Genomic DNA, 13,820 nt, shown 5'->3' with positions numbered 1-13,820 from the left:
GCTTGCTGCGCGCCAGTTGCACATTAAATGAGAGTAAGTTTCATTGGACTGGCTGCGGATGCAGCTGCTCCCCGCCGACGGCGCCCTGTTCGCTGTCCAACTCTAGGTCCGACGAATCCTTATCGTCCTCCTCCTGCTGCTGCTGCTCTTCGTCCTCTGCCTCCTCCTGGTTGCAGTTAATCTGATCCTCGAGGGCCCGACGCTTGGCCAGCTCACGGTGGCGCAACCTCAGCAGCTGGGCGCCGCGACTGCAGCAGGCGTGCTTGATCTCCTCCTCCACTCCGGTCGTCGTTTGGCCGGGATACAGATCCTGGTTGTGATGGCCCTGGTACGTCAGCAGTCGCGTGGATGTCTGCAGTGCGTAGTTGAGATACTGCATTCGGTTCGATTTCCTACTCCTCCGCTGGCCACAGTGTGCGAATCGAGGGGGTGTTCTTGTCGTCCTGTTTCCTGTGTTGGCTTTGCCAGTCGGTAAGCTTAGCCCCGGGTAGAGTGGAGTTTAGTCCTTTGTCCTGCAAACAAAAATGAGATAAAATAAGGGGGAGATTAATACGAGACTGGTAACCACGGGGATAAATAGTTGAAAATGTACAAAAAATAGTTTTGCAAAAAGCTGCAGGTATGCACAACTTTGATGCTTAAATGTAAGTAATATGTTTGGGAATAGTATAGACTTTTGAATACCTTATAAAATATTTGAAATATATATCAAAAAGACCTCCAAAAGTAAGCTAAGTAATGTTAAATAGTAAACAAACTAAGAATTACTATTAAGTTGTCAGTGTAAACATTTCAAAACATTCTTAAAACACTTTTTAAAGTCATCTTTAACCATTTCTGAGGCCGAATTATAAACGTATTTTCAAACCTCTGAATCTTAAATTAGTAACTTAATCCAATTTAAAAAGTAAACAAAAAATAGGGGACGAACTTACTCCTAAACTCATCACAAACACACCTCTTGCTACCCAGTAGACATTAGGTAAATGAAATGTTGGCTACAAATTTACTATCCTGTTTTCCCCCCTCAACCTTTTTTCCTATTCGAAGTTGAAATATTTCCGTGTCCACAGATCAGCTCTTCAAGTTCTCACACTCACACTGAGGGGGATATAGTATAGTATCCCCAGGTATAGTGGTGTGGTATGCTTATAGCGATACACCGACAGGGTGTTATTTATGAGGGCCATAAAGTAGGGAAGAGAAGACTTTAACTGAAGAAATGGCAAAGTGCACAAAATGAAAATGCAAGCTGCAGGGCAACCCAACCAAGGTGCATATAGAATATAGACAAGACGGCCAAGACGACTCTCTGCGACAATGCCAAACATGCCATTAACAAAAGCGTAGAGCTGGGCGGAGGGACTGGACCCAAGGAGGACATGGCAACACAACAGTCGGCGGCGGCGGACCAACAAATGGCAAGACATTAAAAGTACTTAAAGGATATTTGCATATTTTATGGCCAAACATAAATGCGGCTGATTACGAGACGTCGTGAAGTGGGAGGTTTGGCATTGGCTTGGCAGTGTTGCCAAAACTATGGGGTGACAGAAAGTACATAGCTATAACTTTATGGGTTGTAAATAAGTAAGAAAATATAGAGAAATGAAAGCCGAAACTTGTATACTCTTGGAGGGTTGTCATGACTTTGAATCTAGTTGTTGTTGATAATAAGATTATTCCATAGAGTTCTCAGTGAAGGTTTTTAGAGCATTTTCTAGGGTTCACAAAACTATGAACAAAATTTTATAAATTCTTAAGAAATTAATTTATAAAATCCCCTTATTTTATAATTTCTGAAAAGCTAGATTTTAAATGTTATGGCTTTTTAAATTCACTTTAAAATATGTCATAAAGTCTGCCGTAAAAATGTATTTTCATTTGAAATTATATTTCTTTTGTTGGATCTTTAAAATCTTCTGAAAAATGTTTCAAAATTAAGTACTTCTTCGTATTTAACTCAAAATTTAAGCCATTTTGTCAACACTGATGGCTTGTTGCCAGTTTTAACCATTTGCAAGGGGCTTTTGGGGCATGTCTGGAAATGAAAATCGAGTGTGTGATATTTCACTTCACTAAATTAGTTGGCAATTAGCAAAGTGACCGCACCTGCTGCTGCTGCTGCTGCTGTTGTTGCTGCTCCTATTGCTGCTGATTCTCCCTGCCAATTTACCAAAGCGTCGCATCCATCTTTAATTGCTTTCCTATTTCGAATTGGAGCATGTCTGACTTCCCAGTAGAAGCTACAAACATATATATAGTCAGAAGGTAACATCGGTTTGGGCCATAAAGAGTAAGCTCATAAAGCATTTAACGAGCCCTGAGGGAGGTGGCCAGGCTTCGGCATCTGCGCTTATTATTGGGACATAGACCATGCATTACCCATTAAATCGTTTTCCCAGTCTGTGCCGAGGCATGCTAAAACTTTAATTGATTTTTTAGTGGCAAAACGAGGGAGCAACTTTGTTTTTTTTTTGGGGATTATTGGCTGAAACAACCTTTGGAAAGTACCTTTTCCTGGTTGGCGGGAAAACAACACACACATATACAAGAGGATGCTAAGGAGAGCGACTGACGGACTGACTGACTCTGACTGAACTGAGTTGGCAATTCTCACGCTCAACGTGGCCGAAAGCCTTTGTAACTTATGTGGAAACGTGACATTTTCTCGGCTACTGGACAAAAATTGATGCCGCTGGAGAGGATTGGTCCAGCATTGGCAATGGTTAAGACTGAGCCTGCTGCAACTGTCTTGTTTCCTGGCCTCCGTGTACGTGTCTGGATTTTTTCTCTGGTTTTTATTGCGGCTTCTCTCGGGCTGCTGGCTCTTTTTTCTGTGCTGCTGCTGCTGCTGTACTGCTTTTGATGTCACACAATGACACAGTTTTTCACGTGCAGAGCGCTCGTAATTTGTATTTGGCCCCGTCCTGGTCTTCGTCTTGATCTCTCATCGAAAATGTCTTAATTAATTTGCGCTGGAAAGTGGCACAAAAGCAGCTGCTGCAGGGATCCCATCCTCACACAACAAAAAAGTAAGGCTAAAATATATATATATATATACTTGTACTTGTAAAAACCCGAAGAAACTGACTTAATTTATGACTGACGCAAGATGACTTGGCATGAAGCCCCACAAAAGGGTTTATGATTATTATTTTTTTTTCTTATATTTTTTTGCTCTCGGTTCTGTTCTGTTTTTGCTGAATCCTTTTCAACATCCTGTCTGGTGTTGCCTGTTGCTATTTGTTGCCGCTGTTTCCTGTTCCGCCGCCCCCAGAAAAAGAAAAAAAAACACTTGAGCAAATGAAGCCCCCAAAGAGTCAATATGGCGCAAGAGGGTAGTGATTATGCACACACACTACGTACACTACGTACACTACGCATACTTCATATGCTTATGAAAAAATATGTAACCCAAGACGAAGCTCGAGCACATAATAAGATATGCAGTGCACACGAAATGTAAAAAATAAAAATAAAAAACGGAACCAAAGGCAACAGGAACGAAACGGAAAGCTTTAAGTTTGAAAAAAGAGTAAAGGAAAGGGAATCTGCAGGGAATAGAAGACTGAGAAATGCTCTTGAAGGGTTTATTAATATTAATTTATTGTTTTTTATAACTTGAAGGATTTTTATATTAAATCATGGGGAATTTTTCAAATATTTCATGTAGGAAATATACGAATTTTAAAAGTACTTCATACACTTTTTGGGAAATATATTAAATTATATAGTAAGAACTCTATTTTTAAGGGTTAATATAAAGTTGAGATGTTTTCAAAAATTTTTTCAAACTTTCAAAAAAATTAAATTAATTAATTTATTTTATTTGAAAATTTTTAAATCAATATTTTTAAATTTTAATATTTTCTTTAAGTAATAAGAAGAATAAATAAGCCTTCTTTTTTAGGACTTTAAAACTTGCAAAATAAATAGATTTAATTTATTTTAATATTTAAATAAATATTTTTTTATAAAAAAGTGAAACAACCTTAACATTATAATTTTTAAAAAATATTTTCAAGGCTTTTAATCTTTTCAAATAGTTTATTTACTTTATTTAATTATTTATTTATTTATGTTTTTAGCTCTGAAAATAATCAACACAATTTAGATTCCTAAATTCTTAATTTTTAAAGTCCTAATTTTTTATTTTAAGAACTAAATATTAAGATACATACAACTTAAGTATCCCCAAGCTTAAAAACATAATTTTTAAGCTCTTCCTGCGCTTGCGAAAATTCCTGCAAAATAAGTGAGCATTTAAGTTTCTACTTTTGAATATGGCCCAAACCGAAGCGTATCCTTTCTTGCTACCCTTTCGGCGCTGGCAAAAAAAAGCAGGCAAGTGCGATAAAAGCCACGTCAAAAGGATTAGGGCACACAGCCTGCCCGTGTGTGTGTGTGTGTGTGTGAAGAGCGTGTGTAAACAGAAAATGTGTGCGCACCAAGGTGTGGGTGGCTGGGCTTTTGTTTGTCCCAACAAAAGCAGAAACTAGCAAAAATGTAAGGAAAAAAATACAAGAAAAAATATAAGGAAAAAAATATATGCTAAAAAAAATATGGTTAGGCGAAGAAGTATAAGAAGAATAAGAAAAAGGAGTGCAAGGAAAAAGGAAAAGTGTAAGGAGCACGACCTGCTTGTAAGGCAAAGAGCTCATAAAAGGAAACACACCAGCGAGTGTGTGTGTGTGTGTGTGTGTGTGTGTGTGTGGCACATTAATCACACTAAAGAGTTCTACAAAATGCAACTCAACGCGACTCGCAGAGCCAAAGCCAAAAGTTGTAGCCAGGCTGGGCTGTTGTTGTAGTTGTAATGACGGTGTAGTTGCGGCAGTGCAGTTGTTGTTGTCACCACTTTAAGCCGCGGCTTAAAAATCCCGCCCGGACGTCTCGCAAGCGGCTTACAGAGAGAGCGCGCTGAGCTTAGGCGGCATAAGAATCCGCATCGTCCGCCAACGCCAACACTTGACGCTGTCCTCCGCTTCACTCCACATATCCCTCATCCACTTGGTCTTGGATACAGTGGAGCCTCTTTGGGTTAACATATTTTTCGGGGAAAAAATGAGTATATAAATAAGGGGAATTTCTGGGAAATATTAATTGAAGAATAATTAAGGGAACATTTCGGAGAATTAAGGGGAAATCTTTTTGGTTTAAAGAAAATATTTTTAGCTTTAAATAAAGATTTTCTAGTTTATATTATGAGTGCTTAAGTTTCTTATAAAGAGTTAAATAAATAAAAACAAATTAAAAGACAACTGGAATCTTTAAGAAAACTACTTATTTAAGTTATTTTTCATAATTTTCTACTATTTATTGATTTTAAAATCTATATTTCAATACAAAATTTAATATATTTATTCTTTTACTTTTATTTTTATATATTTAAATTATAAAGCCACAGATTCTATACCTTTTTGTATATTGTCTAAATAAAATACCCCTTAAATTAAACTAGAAAAAATTATAAACTTAATTTAAATATATTTTTAGATAACAATTAATTATCTTATAAAGAAAAAACTCTTCTTACAACCACTTTTACATTTTTCAACTTTCAAACCATAAAATTCCAATATTCTTATTTACTTTAAAATTGAATATATTTAAAATTATATTTAAAAAAATTAAAATACACCTATTAATAAATTTCAGAAATACTCAACCTAATTTTAAGTATTTTTCCCATATTATATAGTTACTAAAATAACTTTTATGCTTATCCCCCCTGTACTGCTCAAATATAAATGCAATATTCCTGCCACGGCGACGCTTTTTGTGCTTGGTTTTCTTTATTTGATTTCATTTCCTCTTTGTCAAGCGCTTTTTTTCCCCCATCTTCTGCTGAAGGAAAGAAACACCTTCAGCCTCTCAGTACATCCCGATCCCGCACTCCTTACAGAGATCTCCTCTTACCCCCTTACTGCCTTCTCAGTTGCCTTATTATGTCGTTCTTAGCACTTTTGATTACTTTTTATCCGCTTTTGGCCGCGGGTTTCATAGCTCACAGCTTTTTGCTTTTGTTTGCTGTTGCTGTAGCTTATATACATATATCCCTATCCCAATCCCTATCCCTATATCTCTACCCTATATCCTCTTTGCCGCCTTCCCCCCAAACACTTGGTGTGACTAATGACGTTGTGGACCATGGCGTTTGTTTAGTCCCCAGCCAGAAACCCCATCCCCTTGGCCTGGCCGTGATGTAAATAAATGAAATAATATTCTTTGGCTGTTGTCCCGCCATGAAAAATTAACGCTGACCACTCTTGACTTCGTTTTTTTTTGTCGGTTTTCGTGGCTATTTTTTTGGTTTATCTCTTTTGGTTTTCTCACTGCGGACAGTTTGGATTTTTGCTTTCATTTGTCAAGTGGCGCTGAAACGGAGGGGAAATACTCTATAAAAGGTAGGGGATTTAGGGGTATAATCTTATAAGTATTTAGATTAAGGTTTAAGAAGAAAATGTTTATGGTTTTATATATTTAATTTTGTTTTTAGATTGATATGCAAACTTTATTCTTCAGTAAAAACAAAAGAAATAGAAATAGAATAGAAAAAACAAAAGAATGAGAAAGAATTCTTAAAAGGTAAGTTTGATATTCATTTTTGTACTTTAAACTCTTCAAAAATATTTTGATATCATAGATATATTATTGAGAAGATTAAAAGTATTTTAAAGAGTATCCACCCCTCCGGTTTTGAAAATAAGCAAACCTCTTTTCTGAAATTCATTTACTTTATCACAATGAAGAGGAAATAAAACCGTGTTCGCAATGGCAAGTGGAAAAGTTTGTTTGCTCAAGCTGCTGTTATTTGAAAAGCATTAATCACATCACATAAAAATTCCTTCAGCTTAACTCGGGGAAAAAGAACAAGATAAATAGCGCATAAATAGATTTTTCCCCCCTCTGTCGTAGATATATAGATCGAAATCAATGACGGAAGTTCTACCAAAAATAGTAAAATGATTAAATTGGAATAACCCAAACCCATTGGCATTACATGTTTCCCCCCTTTCGAAGGTAAACCCAATGAAATAATCATATTCCAGGGTCAGCTTTTCGATTCAGGGCGCTATAAAAAATCGCACAAAACTCTGGGAGAATACCTATGCGAAACTTGTATGTAAATAATATTGCTTTGTTTTCCATGTTTTTTTTTTTATTCGCGTTGTGAGTGACAAATGTGGCTCAATGTAATGGGTGTTTTTTTTTGTGTATGAGAAGTGCCTTGCATGAAAATAAGTGTAAGATTGCTTTTTGAGGAGAATAATGATGAAGTTTTGAAGGAGGAATTAAATGGAGAGGAAACTGAAGTAGGGGACAATTACATTTGTAAGGAATTTTATTAAGATATGGTTTTTTAAACTGATATATGGTTTCAAATTAATAGAATTAGCATATGTAGAGCTAGGAAAACATGCCTGTTTTTTATTATTTTTTTATTCCTTAAGATGAATCATCACTTTTATCTCAAAATATTTTAGAAAACCAACCTCTTTTTTGCTGCAGATTTTATTTATATATTTTTAATGCCTTCTTTAAGGAACACTTAATGTCTAATGGCTGCTTTATCGAAGGCTGTGCCTTCTAGGAAACTCAAACTTTTAACGGCCGCAAAAACCCATTGAAATATACCTCTATGTATATATATATATAAATAGATATTTGAGTTGATGCCAAAAAATGAACAATCGGTGGTTGAGTCGCGCCCAATTCCCCCGATTAATAACCATTGGCAGCGGGGGCAGACATCAAATCCGAATCCGAATCAAAAATCAAAAGCAATTAAAATGCAAAGCCAGAGTCTCTCGTCTCATAGGGTAGAAATGTGTTATTTTTTTTTTATGTTTCTTTACAGTGACGTTGATGAGGAGTTGCCCCCGCTGATGAGTAGATATTTTTTAGGATGTCGACATGCTTACTAATCACCACAACAACAAAAATGTAAAAAAATATATATATACAAAGACTGGGAAAGAACCAAAAAGAGAACTTGTCATCCGTTGGGTTCTCCTTTATTAATCACGTTCTGAATGCACAATCAAGTGAGACGATGGGGGATCGGGGGTCTTGGGGTTCGGGATCGGTGGCTATAAATGTCTTCTGGGAGACAGGAAATCGAAACCGAAATGCAACATATATGGTTCGATATAGCCGCTCGTTAAAGAACCGTTGGTAGTAACCAAAATGTTCATTGAGCATTGAATGTTTGACTTTAATTTATGCTGCGACCGTTTATTGTTTGCATATTCTTTTGCCCTGACACTTTTCTTGGTTCTTTTCTTATATCTTTTTCTTTGATATTTTCCTTTATGTTTTTCTGGTTTCTTCCGATAGCAATGAAAGTTTATTTTTTGTTGTTTGTAAAAGGGAAATCCCTTTTTTGGGCTAGGCTACAGCTACGTCTTAGTTTTTAACCATTTTTCTTCCAGTTTTTTGGGTTGGGCTATCCATCCATCCCGACGACCATCCTCTCTATTGACCCAGAAAATGAAATACAATAAGAAAATGTTGCGCCCGCCTGTTATTTTCTGTTACTTTTCTGTTGTTTGTAAGTGAAATTTTTGAAAAACTCTCAACTCTATCGGTTAAATAGTGTCTTTCGAAGATGTGTTTTCCATGCGTTGGCGTTGACTGATGGGAAAAGTCGTTTTAAGACTGGGCCAAGAGGGGGGCCTTGGAGGGTAGGCAGACATCGGCATTAAGTTGTCAGCTGCAATCTCCTCTAATGAAACCGATAATGAATGGCTTAATAGATCTTTCCTAAGGAGGGTACTTTGAGGAGGCGAAGGTTTATGGAAATTGTTGTCAGGGAAAGTATTAATTATGCCCAAGAAGTTCTCACAATTGTTGGGGAAGTGTAATGAATAGTTGGTAATTGTTTTTGGAAGGTTTTCTTTAAAGGGTTTTATAAAGAAAATAATATTTAAGAATTATATTAATTACAATTATTCGTTTGAAGGTTTTTTAATTAGAATTAATTTAGTTTCTAAAGTGATGTAATTCTCTAAATGTCTTTAGTAATTAAAAATTATTTTAAAACTTGATAAGAATAGTAATTTACTTAAAAACACCTAATTAAATAATAGGAATATATTTTAAATGTAAAAGAAAAATAAGAAGAATTCCTTGAGTTATTTTTAGTAATTTCTTTACACAATGTAAAATTATGTATTCATTTAAAAGCTGCTTTCCTTTTGCTTACTTTAAACACACAAAAGTCTTACTAATTAAATTTTAATATATAATTAAGATTAAAATGCAAATGCAAGCCCAAAACAATCATTAACAATCAACAAGTTAAGTAACTTTATAACAAACCGAACACGAATTTCTGGGGATATATTACCGCACTCATAAGACCTTCCGGCTTCCCCCCAGCCCCAAGTGACCCCATTTCGTCAAACCCAAAAATCGATTACATCTACTCTTTTTCCCAAAACTGAAATCTAATTCACCGATCAGTAATTATGTGACATTCATTGGGAAGCTCAACAACAGAAAAAAGGCCACAAACACTTTATTAATATCCGATATTTAACCCAATTTCTAGAGCATGACGCTAATTGTATTTTAAATATTATTTGCTCACCTTCTGCTCCACAAAAATAAAATATACAATAAAAAATCCAGAAAAAATCCAAACAGAAATCCACAAATTTGCCGTTAAGTTAACACTCTTTTTTTTTATTTTTGTTGGAAATCAATTAACACGCACGCTTGGCAGCTTCTCAACTCTCTTTTCTATTTGCTTTCGCAAGTATTTCGTAATATTTTCTTTTTTTTTCTCAACTGTGTGGAAATTTCTTTTTGCACAAAGAATTTTTACTTTCACGCTGTGACGAAACCCGAGGAGATATATATATATATTATTTTTTTATCCAAACACTATAGAAATTTGCATAAAAAACGAAACGATGATCAAACGCGCGCAGCTCAAGAAAAATCTCGCGTGGGTCGACAGCGCACGCGCACAATATCTTAAGCTCGGCTCGCAAAGTCTTTATTTATTTTGTTGTTGTTTTTTTTTTCTTCATATAGACTTTATTGTATAGATTCTGAGCTGATCGGAGATCGCGTGGGTAACCGGACCGGTCGGAGCGACGAGCTCCAAGCTAATGAAAAGCCGAAGTTCTGGGATCCCGAGTTGAGTGGCCAGAACGCAGCCGGCGTCGACGTCGCTGTTAAGTGGCTGCGAGTTAACAGGGCTATGTTAAACCGGTCCAGTACGCACACACATACTGTATATATGTATATGTGTATGTGTACACTGGGAGAAATAAGTGATTATTAAGGTGATGCGTAGGAAGAGTTTAAATGTTTTAAGAAGCATTTCATGTGACTTTTTGGAACACTTTCTTGAAGATTTTAAAGTTTTAAAATTGAAAAATAATGTTTTTACAGTTAATTTAAGTTCAAAAAACTATATTTTAGTTATATTGTCATAAAACTTTAACCAAAATAACTTATAAAATCATGAAAGCTTTAATTTACCTAAGTTATAATCATAATTCTTATTTTTCAGGTCTAAAACAAAAAAGAAAATTATTCTAAAATATATTTATAATATTTTCTTAATCATAAATATATAAAAAAAATATAAAGAATATTTGCACAAATTAATATAAAGTCACTATTCTCATTTTTAGGATGAAAATACCTCATCGATGGAGCTTAAAGTATACTCTGCAATATTTGAAAAACTATATAGTTTTCCCCTTTTCTCTTGGTGTATTTACTTTGGCCTATGTTTTTTTTTTGTTCTTTACCATCTCCCGCTTTGTTTTGGGCTCTAATTTCTAAGCAAACCCTGGCGGTGACGACGGTGAGAGATTCGAGATTTCGGGATTCGGGAAACGAGAGATTCCCTCAGATAAACAGGCAAACAGTTGTTTAATAGTTTTCTTTTGAATTTTCGAGCATTTTTATGTGGCTGCTGGTCGTTTGATTTGTTTGCCAAGAAATGCGACTCGACTCTCCTTTTGGGTTTTAGGTTTTTGTTAGCAGGTATTTAAGTTTCATTAACATTTCGTTCTCGTTTGGCTGAGAGAGTGTCTCTGGTTGCCGAAAGAAAGGTCTGTGTCACCTTAATATGCCTGCTCTTTGTGTGTGGTGCGTGTGAATTTTTTATGGTTCATTAAAATTAAAAGCAGAGCTTTGCTTGGCTTGGTTTTTTTTGTTTGTAGTTTATTTATAGCGGCAGATTGGCAGGGGGAAATGAGCTAAAGACCAGCGACTGTGGGAGATTCTTAGTCGAGGCAATGAACTTGCCTTTCTGTAATGCAGGCTAAAAAAGAAATATCTGCCAATTTCTGCGGGAAAAGCCATGAACAAACTGTCACAGACATGATTTACGACAAGTAAACTTTAGAATATTCAATCACACACACACACACACAGCACTTGGGTTAGCCGGCATAAAAAACCTTTCAAAATGCCGCAAGGCCAAAGCCATCAAAAAGACCCATAAAAAAAGGCAGGCAAAGCATGAAATATGAGCACAAATTATGAACAGACATCACGTCAAAGGATTAACAAGACCGAAAAATACAAAAATATATATATATATATAAAGAACTCTGGCAGATTTCAAGGAAGTCAGTCTTGGTCGTCCAACGTCCATCAGAGGTTCGATAAAAATCTAACAAAGTTTTACCTTTTCGCTGGGCGCGTTAAATGGTCAACACCCATTCGCGCTGAAGGGCCGTCGTTTGAAGTCAGTGCTTAAAATGCAGATTATGTGCGTTGATTAAATATTGTTTTTTAATTTCTTGGCAGTGGCCATAGCCGTTAGGCATTTAAAATGCAAGGGCGTGTGGGAAATGCATAGGAAAAGATTTGATTTGATGTGGTATCATATTAAAAATGCCCATCACGTTGAGCTGCATAATAAAAAGAAAACATATAGGAAAAAATATACGGAAAAAGATTAAAAAGAGAAGGGGTAGGTGTGGTTCTTATCAGCGCGCAAGTTCGTTGCCTGAGTCTTTCGTTTTTCATAACGCTTTATCAGCGCTCTCGCAAGTTCGTGGTCTGAGTCTTTTGTTATCAGCTCTGTGGAAATCGCTTATAACGGTCAAAGCGGGGCATTTATCAGGAAACTGTTTGTGTTTCTTCTGGCAGAAGATTTGCATAAGACACTGCATACAATAAATCTTCGCCTTTGTGCGTGCGCCAATTCTGCGAGCAGCAACCCACACACACTTGCTTGCCAGATCATCTCGAAGCCACTCCGAACCACTCATGCAAATGAAGCTAAAATTAGCTGCAACTTTTGTTAGGCTCCAGTGACTCCTCTCTCCTCAGCTTGCACTTTTTTGTCGTTCGTCTCAGCATTTTTTTTCTTGTTTTATTTTTCTGTTTTATTTCATTTCTGTTTTAAGTTTTGAACGCAGGCTGCCTTTCTTTGGAAAGCTTGTGTCCGCCCGGCTGATTGATTGCCTGAGATGCAGATGCGGGCTGGGCCGGAGTTGGGTTTGGGCCTGGAACTCAGACTGGTACTGGGTCTTCCCTGAACTGGCCACTCCACTGTGCGGGCTTAACCTTTGTGCACTCTCTTCCTCCCTGCCAGGTTTTTTTTTTCTTCGTTCGGTCTTTGCTTTACATTTGACTGCCGACTGCCTGGCTCGGCTTGGCTCTTTGAATTTTACGCTTAATTTGGCTTTGATTGATGTTTTAGCGTTTGATTCATACGAAAAGTTAGTTAGTGCGGCGGCGGTTCACTGAACCTGACAGTTGCAGTGGTCAAGAGGAGGTTGATTGAAGAGTTTATAAGATATTAGAGGAAGTGGGTTATAAGAAAAGCTTGAAACTTTGATTAGTCAATTATTTTTGTTTAAGGTTTTTAAAGACAATGTTTGAAAAATATTTTAAAATATTTTGTAAGCCTTTGAATATTTTATTTTATATTTTTAGAATTTATAAACAACCTTTTTCTATGTCTTTTTAAATACCAAACTACCAAAATATTTACTTTAAAAAATTATTATCATAAAATAAATAAAGACATATTCAAAATTTATCTCTTTATTATCTTACTTTAGCTTATTTACACTCCCCAAAAAATATGTTACACTCCACTCTCGACCTTAAATATTTATTTCCATAACTCTTATCGAACACATTTCCCTTCTTTTACTTGCATTCCTTTTGGGGGCTGCCTATCTGCCGGATCTCCTGGGTATTTACCTGTCTGCCACCACCTGTAACGCCTCCACCTCCTCCCCTGCACTACCATATTTACCCACAAACACAACACATTCGTCAAGCAAACAGCTGACCCACTTAGCCGCCGCTGGAACTGTTGACTGCCCTTTTGTGATTTGGACACTCCGGTTGGAAAGCAATTAATTACATTACAACGTGGCCAGCGAGGTACTACCAACCACACACCAAACTACACACACTACACACACTACACACACACCGCACACACCACAATGAAATTGTTAACAGCTTCGGAGAACCAAGAAGGCAGCGTCAATCAATCAGCAAAGCGTTTGGGAAACAGTCAATGGCCTCTGTCCGAGAACCAGAAGTCAAAGTCAAAGAATGGGGAAATACCAGGAGGGTCTTAAAGGGGGGACTACCTACGATTGGGACTCCTCTATATAGTATATTGGGAATCGATTCCGCAACTTCACGCTCCGGGTGCCATTATCATTATTTATTTGGTGCGACAAACGTTTCGCCACCAATTAGGGCGAGAAACGCGAACATTTTTCATTCGCCATGGCTCAAAGGCAGGCCAAATGGCAGGAATGGCTGAAAGTTGCCAATTTGGCTTTCGTTTTCGGTACACTTATGGCCATGGG

General features: G+C 36.7%; 1 protein-coding gene across 1 annotated transcript in view; it reads right to left on the bottom strand.

Moving 5' to 3' along the window:
• Positions 1-40: 40 nt before the first annotated feature.
• Positions 41-13,820, bottom strand: part of sano (serrano) — a 93,463-nt gene continuing 79,683 nt past the window's right edge. The window contains exon 4 of the mRNA XM_017177955.3: positions 41-512. Coding sequence (XP_017033444.1) covers positions 41-379 — 339 coding nt within the window. The 5' untranslated portion in view covers positions 380-512. The remainder of the gene's footprint in view (positions 513-13,820) is intronic.

Source organism: Drosophila kikkawai, chromosome 2R (assembly GCF_030179895.1).
Source record: "Drosophila kikkawai strain 14028-0561.14 chromosome 2R, DkikHiC1v2, whole genome shotgun sequence".
In the NCBI taxonomy this organism is placed as follows: Eukaryota; Metazoa; Arthropoda; class Insecta; order Diptera; family Drosophilidae; genus Drosophila; species Drosophila kikkawai.
The sequence above is the reverse complement of the archived record's forward strand: the minus strand, read 5'-3'. Positions and strand labels throughout refer to the sequence as shown.